At 30.9% G+C, this 10,000-nt stretch overlaps 2 protein-coding genes across 3 annotated transcripts in view; one reads left to right on the top strand and one right to left on the bottom strand.

Moving 5' to 3' along the window:
- Nucleotides 1–4,194, top strand: part of Rpn10 (regulatory particle non-ATPase 10) — a 10,966-nt gene extending 6,772 nt beyond the window's left edge. For both annotated transcript variants that reach the window (XM_070124442.1, XM_070124441.1), the window contains exons 6-10: nucleotides 1,606–1,695; nucleotides 1,828–1,978; nucleotides 2,122–2,334; nucleotides 2,882–2,961; nucleotides 3,450–4,194. In XM_070124442.1, the coding sequence (XP_069980543.1) occupies nucleotides 1,606–1,695; nucleotides 1,828–1,978; nucleotides 2,122–2,334; nucleotides 2,882–2,961; nucleotides 3,450–3,641 (726 nt within the window). In that variant the 3' untranslated portion in view covers nucleotides 3,642–4,194. The remainder of the gene's footprint in view (nucleotides 1–1,605; nucleotides 1,696–1,827; nucleotides 1,979–2,121; nucleotides 2,335–2,881; nucleotides 2,962–3,449) is intronic.
- Nucleotides 4,195–6,506: 2,312 nt separating this feature from the next.
- On the bottom strand, nucleotides 6,507–8,420 carry peng (Pumilio and CPL domain-containing protein penguin; the record flags this gene model as incomplete). Its single annotated transcript, XM_027371673.2, is given in 1 exon segment — nucleotides 6,507–8,420. A coding segment is annotated over 1 exon segment (1,672 nt), but the record flags the coding sequence as incomplete, so codon positions are not given.
- Between the last annotated feature and the right edge of the window lie 1,580 nt (nucleotides 8,421–10,000).

Genomic DNA, 10,000 nt, shown 5'->3' with positions numbered 1-10,000 from the left:
TGCTCTTTCTGCTGGTTATATTAGCCATTTCAGCAACTATGGTTTGTCATAATTGCTCATTTATATGTTTATACATTTTACATAAATTTTGGCTTCACCAAAGATGAACCACTTCCAGCAGCAGCTACAGATCCACTTAATTTGGAGAGGTAGGGAGGAACAGACGGAGATTGCGAGAGGAGGAAGAGCAAGCAAGCAATATGTGTGTGTGAGAGAGAGAGAGAGAGAGAGACAGAAAGAAAACATACATTTATATACCCATTTTTTACGTTTACAGGGCTCCAAATTCAATTACCTCATTGAATTTGGAGTCAGCACTCTCCCATTATCATATGGTACAAACATCTCATTGTCACTGTCCATGCCAGAGGACAGATCAAATAAACAATAATGTGGCAAAGACTACTGGGTAACAAGCAGTAGTGGTTGTGTGATGGGTAGCAGTTTGGCAGCAGCCTAATTTTATGGTTGTAGGTTGTCCAGAGTTTCTTAGACAAAGGCCAGAAGACTAACAGCAGAATGCTTCTAAGAGAATTTAGAGAAGCCAAGATTAGGAAGCAGAGGGTTGAAGATTGTTTGAGGTGTTGTACACCTCCTTATATATATTCTTTTTACCACCATTCCAAGGAAGGGTTAACAAGGAATCTAAATATGATGAATGATGTAATCTACAGTTAAGGGTTCACTGCATTGAACAGCAAATTTTGCTTAATTTATTTTTAGAATAATTTTGGTGATATTAAATGTCAATATCACTTTCATCCAAAAGCTACCGCATTAATAAAATGTTGTTATCACTAAAGCTAAAAGGATTATTTCTCTGACCCCCACTCAGAAAATGCAATAATGTAAACTCATGATAGACCAAGCATTTGCATGCATAGAAGTATGCATACATTCTGGAATCAGTGGACAAAGAAAGTGTAATATGATTTTTAATTGTATTTAATATTTTTATACAAATTGTGTTCGTAATTAGCTATCTGAGAGCTGTCATTCTGGTAGCCTGGTTTGATCATTAATCAATCCTGACAACATGGTAGACTCTTGGTTTGGACTAGATGACGTCCCATATTTTGATGAGTAAACTTTTTAGTAAATATGGGCAAGGGCAGGCATTCATAAGGGTGGTCTTTTCCACAAATGAGTGATTGTCCTGCTCACAAAAGCACAGACCTCTCATATTGGTGATTGGACTTGCTCATGTGATTATTTGCCATTACATATTACATCACCTGTCACCAATAAGTTAAGCCAGAATATTGGATTGGAGGCACTGTTGGTCACAGAATATTTCAATTCTTTATATTTCAATACATATATTGTTTTCTCTCTCAGAGTTAGAGGACCAGCAACTTCCTTTCAATTGTTTTGCAAATCTAAGGTCTCTCAACTGTTCCTGCATACTTCAAAGATGAAAGCCTCCTTAGAATGCTTAAATATTTTCTGAATTCTCTTCAATTCATGAATTATTTTTAAACTTGAAATATTAAAAACTGCACTTTTTATGCTATAATTATATATATATATATATATATATATATATATATATATATATATATATATATATATATATATATATATATATATACTCTTTCTTTCCAGGGTGAGGATGGAGGATCGGCTGCAAGCTTTGCAACAGGCGGAGGCTTTGAGTTTGGTGTTGATCCTAATGAGGATCCAGAACTGGCACTGGTAAGCTTCTTGATTATCCTAAGACACTCGATTGGGTATGATTAAAGGGAGGAATTAAATATTCTTGCAAAGTGGGACAGTAGTGATATGAATTGGTTTTTGATTATTTTTATAATTGCACCCTTTTTCTAGGCTTTACGTGTGTCTATGGAGGAACAGCGGCAGAGACAGCAGGAAGAGGAACGTCGTGCTGCTCAGGAATCAGCAGCAAAGGCTCCATCTGCTGAAGCTACACCTCAGCCACCTGCCACAACACCAACACCCCAACCTGCTGCAACAGAAGGTATTTTAAAGACTTACACAAATGTTTTTAGTTTGACAAGAAAGTAGCATATGCATACATTTGGCATAATTTTCTCAGTGAATAAACTTCATGATGCATGTCTCACTATTTTGCTTTATGCTTTTATCCTCTTTTTCCATAAGGCGGTCAATCTGAAGAGGAGATGTTACAACAAGCTCTAGCAATGTCACTGGAAGTCGGAGGTGCTGGTGGCTCAACACAGGCTAAAGGATCCACTGCTGCCAAACCAGTTGCAGCTCCAAAAGCTGCCCCTGCTGCTGCTGTTCCAGACTTCTCTGCAATGACAGAAGAGGAGCAGATTGCATATGCAATGCAGATTTCTATGCAGGACTGTGGTAAGGATTGTATATTGTTTCAATTACCACTTTTATTGCAGGTTTTGGGAATGAGATTACATATCTGTATTTACAGATACGTGTTAAAATTATTTCAGTTAACTTGCCCACACTTTATCCAACTCTATACAAAAAATGGTGATAAAAAAGATTGAAAAATTATAATTATAAAAAAAGGGTGTGAAGTACTTTTCAAACATGTGCATTGAGATTTAGGATGAATTAATATGTATAACAAATGAGTGATAATTGTTTACTGTGCTTGGTAAGTCACTCGTTATGAAATAAATTTACCAGAATATAAGACCACCTAAATTAAGTAGTTCTTTAAGCATGTCTTCTCTCACAGTTATTGGATCAGTGACTTCCTTTCAATTCTTTTTCAATCCTTGGGCATGTATAGGTTATGCATTATTTGCATTAAGTTTAAGCTGTCAAAGGGATAGTTTTGTATATAATCTTTCATTTCATCGTGGCTGCTTCCTTCACTCATCCTATTTGAGAAGATACTATTTGAAGTTAATTAATGAGAACATTTACTTTACAGCAGAGCCTAAGGAGGAACCCATGGATGTAGATACACCAAGTGAAGACAGAGGTGCAAAGGGAGTAAAGGAAAGCTCAGAGGTGCGTATTTTGCTGTTTGTTACCTCTGCCAAGGAGGTTATGTTTTTAGTAGCATTGGTGAGTTTGTTGGTATGTTGGTTGGCAGGATAACTCAAAAAGTTATGAACAGATTTTAATTAATTTTTTACCAGAGGTGTGTCTTAGCCTTACTTAGATTCCACCAAATTTTGGTGGTGATTACCCCTATACCTTGGTAATAGGGTTAACTATTATAGTGATCATTACATTACATCATTACTTTCACTAAGGAGGTTATGTTTACAGACATCACCTCTTGAGAAAGAGTTGATTTTAATGTAGTTCTTCAAATGTGAACATTTCTATTGCATCAGTGACCCTATTGCCTTGGCGGAGGTGTGTGCTTCTAGTTTTTTGGCCCCCCCCCCCCTTATTTCTTCCATCTTTCCTTCCTTCTTATCAAGTTGTTCAGTAGATCTGATATCATTCTTGACATTATTTATTCATATCTCTTTTTTCGTATTTAACAGGTGAAGAAAGAAGAGGAGGAACAGGATTTCTCCCAGGTCATGGCAGATCCGGCCTTTCTAGAGAGTGTCCTTCAAAACTTGCCTGGTGTTGACCCCCAGAGCCAGGTTGTCAAAGAGGCTGTAGGGTCACTCACTCAACAGGACAAGGATAAAGAAAAGGATAAGGATAAGAAGAAAGATGAGAAGAAATAAGATATTTTTATATGTGTGAGGAGAAAACTATCTTAATAGCATTATAGTTCTCGGCTCAAATTAAGAAAGGTTTCCATTTTTTTATGAATAGTTTCTCTTTTGTATAAACAGGGGGACATTTGTTTATACAAGTGAAAAATTCACTTGCATGAATTTATATGTAAAGTCTTTGTTTTATTGTTTTATTTTATTTTTTTTTTATTTTTTTTTATTTTATTTTATTTTATTTTTATTTTTTTATTATTATTTTTATTTATTTTTTATTTTTATTTATTTATTTTTTTTTGAATAAGGTAGTAGTTGTTTAGATATCAATTAATCAGAAGCTGAGAAAGTTTCCCCAACAGTTAGCATAAGTTCAGACATATATTTTGTGTCAAAAGTGATCTTGAAAAATTTCTCTTGGCAACATGGCTGGGTGTCTGTTCTACAGCAGCCTTACAACACTGCTCTGAACAGGCTATCATAAATATACTGCATTGGCAGTTTGGTCCATGCTTGAATGGCCAATTTAAAGTCCATGAATAAAGCTTGAATAAAAATTAAAATAATTTTTTTGCTTTTTCTTTTCATGTGTTCATATAGTAGGTAGTATGGCAACTTTTTTTTTTTTTTTTTTTTTTTACAGGATATTTGGTTTGAATGAGCAAGACAATTTGACATCAGTACAGTAGCCTTTTTGTGATAGTTCAGTTAGATGAATGTGTCAGATGATCACTGCACCTGATTACATTATCCAATATTTATTTAAAGAATAAAGATATGGAAGTTAAGGTCTGTCTCACTGATATTTTCACCAAAGATGACTCCTGTTACATTTGTTTGTAATTGTGTAAGATGAAATTAGCAATATGCTTTTCCTTTACTGTATGAAATCATATTCAGATGTATAATTTACAAGCAAAGGTTAAGTTTGCCTGTATTATGTATTTTATGTGTAGAAATGTGTGGCCGAGATAACCAGAATCATTCAATAGGAATATTTGTACAATATCACAATGCTCATTGAACTTTAATATTTTAGTGTGGATATACATAACTAATGATTAAAAATATATGAAAGAAAACTGCATTATTTGCTTACATGCACAGGGAAACTTGAATGTGTAAAGTACCAAAATTTTATTAAATACAAGCAGCTTCAGATGAACAACTATTAATAAACATTCCCATTATAACTAAATTATACAATGAAACATTATGCATTGAGAAGATATACAGCAGCTATTTACAAAGCAAGTGAGTTGTATAGTCTTATTTAGTCGTCTAGCACATTTATTTTCTTGTCATTGTTACTTACTTAGTCTTCCAGTATGTATCTGTTTACATTGACTAACCCATCCAAAATTGTATTTCCCCACACAATCAGCCACTCATTGAAAAATCAGAAACACAAGAAACCTAAACTTGTCCTCATCTTTGTGTCTTTGGGTGTAGCATACATTTTCTTAGGAAACTGTAACATATGCTCATACAGTATATTCCTAGGAATATAATAAATGCCTCATTGTGTTACTAATTTTAACATAGGAGCTAGTTATGTTTTTGATACCAATGAAGAATTTCAACTTTCTACCTTATTTTGAAAATATGTATTGACTAACATACACACACTCACATTTATTTATTTATTGAAAAAATTCTGCTACATGAATATCTGTCATTAGCAGCATAAACAAAATATAGCAATAGGGCAAAGCCCCCAGGTAAGGAAAGGTCATACAGCATTGGCAAAGTATTGCATCAAAAAAATAAAAAAATGAATTAACAACTGCAACAAAATATGTTAGGTAAAGGCTGCAGAGAGCACTGTAGATTAGCATGGTAGTAAAAATGGTAAAGAGGGAATAGCAAAGTACAAAGGCAGTTTAGGATTAACACAAAGCCAGCCTTTCATCCTTTCACCACAGCTCTCACTTTAGGATGTGGACAGAAGGGGATGAAAGGTGGAGAAGAAAAGGCCATACAAAATTAGTTGAGGGCCTGTCCTGTCAAAAGTAATGAACATGGGGCTGGGGGTACACACAGACAGACAGAGGCAGGCAGGCAGGCACAAAACAAACACACACACACACACACACACACACACACACACACACACACACACACACACACACACACACACACACACACACACACACACACACACACACACACACACACACACACACACACACACACACACACACACACACACACACATACACACACACACACACACAAACACACACACACACACACACACACACACACACACACACACACACACACACACACACACACACACACACACACAGACATACATACATACATACATACATACATACATACATACATACATACATACATACATACATACATACATACATACATACATACATACATACATACATACATACATACATACATACATACATACATATGTATGTTTTTTCCCCATTCCTCTTTTTCATATTTTTCTATCCATATGTTCTTCCCAATTCTGCATCAAAATAATTTTTCTGTCAATCAAAATTAAAGCAGTTTCACTTTTTTCTTCAAGAAAGAAATTAATTTACTTTTTTCTAAACATCATTATCCATCTTCAATTGTCCAGAAGAATGTTGATAAAAGGTACATTCATATAAATAGAGGGCCTTTATCATTACAATAAAATCAAATCCAAAAATGTGATCTCATAAATTACTTTTTCAAATGCTTTCATTCCTTGATTGCTCTTATACTTAGAAATAAAAATCTTGTAAAATTTTCTCAAGTGAAAATTTTACTTGGCATTTAAAACAGTAATTGCACTTCAACTATTACTTTGCAGATATTAAATAACTTTATTACAAAATCTTAGAATCAGGCTATAAATAATAATACTTCACTTCTCTTATTTATTATTAATTTTCCAGTAAATTATCAATATACATTAACTGACATACTATCAGAACTGAAAGTTCAGGTTTCATACTGTAACAAAAGATATGCTAGTCCCTTTACATATACAGTTACTTAAGCAATACACTAAAACAATTCAACAGTGTTTCATATACATATCTAATTTATGTAGTGGTATTTTGGAAACCTATACAATTAAACCATGACACCAATATAATACATGCTTATTCTTGAGGGTCTTCCTTCAGTTTTTGGGACAAAATTTTACCACCTGGAGTTGTCAGTGTCACAATCTTTTCAAGATGTTGAGATAAAATGTCCTTTACAGACTTAATTACTTTACTTATTTCTGTTTCAATCATGCACACTAACATGAAACATCCTCTATTGGAATCCAGCCAGGTACTTAGTTGTTCTCCAACAGTCGTTAACAATACCTCACTAAATGTTGGTTTCTCCTTTGCATATCTGTGCTTATCAAATTTTATGATCTTTGTAAGCATTTTTGTTGTGTGAGCCACTTCCAGTACATGGTCTTTCATTCCTTCCTCATAAGGTGTATTGCACAACTCAGCCAACTGACCAAATATAGTGTTCACATAACTTCCTGGAAGTGTTTCTAATGCTGCAGCAATGAAGAGTGTCCAGTTAGCATTCAAGGCCCAGCTCTGGATGTTACCACTCAAGAGGGATAAAATGCCATCAGCTGCAGCTTCTTGAATTTCCCTCTGTCTGATATCAGTGTCTTTGCGACTGTAAGCATTGCCATCTCCAGGTTTCAACTGATCTACAACAGCAGGCTGGAAGAACAAAGAACTGCGTGGTGCCACTATATACCGCAAGACACGTAGTCCAGAATCTGCACCCACTAAATTTTGTATACCTTCCAAAAGCTCCTTGATAACAACACTTTTTAAGAAAACTACATCATCCACACAATCAAAAGCAGCAAGTAGAACCATATACCCTTGGGGATCTGTGGCTAATTTGACCATATGAGTCCGGAAACTTTTCAATATAACCTTTCTGTCTTTTCCTGTTCCATGCCACAGGCATATCATGGCCACACGGGCACCATCCCTTGTGTGTACGATGGGAAGTAGTGACTCACGTAACGATTCAATCATTGCAGTCCTATCTGCTTCAGAACAAGAGGTAAGAAAATCACGAAGTAATGTGTGCACCATTGTATTGGTAAAAACACCTTTATCAACAATGGGCTGCAATGCACTACGCAGATCTTTAAGGATTGTCTCTTTCTTTAAAGGATTTGAGTTCAAGGCATCTTCTAAACACCGAATTTCTTCATTGGGAAATAAGCGAAAGCTTGGGCCATAGAACTCTTGGGTCATTAAAGAACGCTGTTTGGCATTTGCATAGTCATTGTATGCTAATTCCACAACATCACAAGCAATTTTGTTTTTCATCAATGTGGCAGTATGCCCCTTTAATGATTTTATAACAAAATCTTTCTGATCCCTAGAGCCATAACGAAGTATCTTCAGAACAAAAAAGCGTGAGTACTTATTCTTGCTCATTTCAAGGATGTCATTCTTCATTTCTTCAAACAATTCTGTACGATACTGCTCTCCTCCAACAGCCATTAATGTTTCAATGACCCTCACTGTGTCATGAGAAAAGATGAGTGATTTCACCTTCCCTTTCACTAGATTCCAAAGCTCCTTACACAATTCAGTTTTCCTCTCCTTCTTGCAGTTACTTTGACGAAGCTCCTCCCAAATCTTCTTACTCCTCACTCCCAACATATATGCCTCACTCCCACCCTTCCACTCCTTCCTCTTCTCCTTCTTCAGTTTTGCTTCAGCCTTTATAGCCTTCCAATCTTTTTTATGGTGTTTTCCTCCGTCATCATCTGCTTTCCTCTTCATTCCCGCAAATTCACCTTGAATGAAAAGAAAAAATGTATATTCATTAAATAGTAACTTTAGCAATTGCAAATACATTCACATCTTTTAATTCTATCTTATTTAAAGCAACTTAAGAAAATGTGACTTCATCTTAAACATAGAAAAAAAAAAAAAATAAACACAACACTAGATTTACTGAAAAATATATCAAGTTTGTGTATAAAGGGTCTTTCTACCACAGCATCAGCATAATAGACTCTTTGTCCTTCCTTTATATAATATATATATATATATATATATATATATATATATATATATATAATGTATAATATATATATATATATATATATATATATATATATATATATATATATATATATATTTATATGTATAATATATATATATATATATAATGTATAATATATAATATATATATATATATATATATATATATATATATATATATTTATATATATATATATGTATAATATATATATATATATATAATGTATAATATATATATATATATATATATATACATAATGTATAATATATATATATAATGTATAATATATATATATATATATAATGTATAATATATATATATAATGTATAATATATATATATGATGTATCATATATATATATATATATATATATATATATATATATATATATATATATATTTATATATAATGTATATATATATATATATATATATATATACATATATATATATAATGTATAATATATATATATATATATATATATATATATATATATATATATATATATATAGTGTATAATATATATATATAATGTATAATATATATATATATATATAATGTATAATATATATATATATATATATATATATAATGTATAATATATATATATATATATATATATATATATATATATATATATATATAATGTATAATATATATATATATATAATGTATAATATATATATATATATATATATATATATATATATATAATGTATAATATATATATATATATATATATATATATATATATATATATATATATATATATATATATACATGTATAATATATATATATATATATATATATATATATATATATATATAATGTATAATATATATATATATATATATATATATATATATATATATATATATATATATATACATATATATATATAATGTATAATATATATATATATATATATATATATATATATATATATATATATATATATACATAATGTATAATATATATATATATATATATATATATAATGTATAATATATATATATATATATATATATATATATGTATATATACATATATATATATAATATAAATAATATATAATAAATAGTATATATATATATATATATATATATATATATATATATATATATATATATATATATAATTGTAATTATACATATTATATATGCATGCATATATATGTATATATATATATATAATGTATAACATAAAATATAATATAAATATATCATAAACATATATATTACATATAACATACATATATATATATATATATATATATATTATATATTATATATATATATATAAAATGTATAATATATATATA

Source organism: Penaeus vannamei, chromosome 8, assembly GCF_042767895.1.
Source record: "Penaeus vannamei isolate JL-2024 chromosome 8, ASM4276789v1, whole genome shotgun sequence".
Lineage (NCBI taxonomy): Eukaryota > Metazoa > Arthropoda > Malacostraca > Decapoda > Penaeidae > Penaeus > Penaeus vannamei.
The sequence above is the reverse complement of the archived record's forward strand: the minus strand, read 5'-3'. Positions and strand labels throughout refer to the sequence as shown.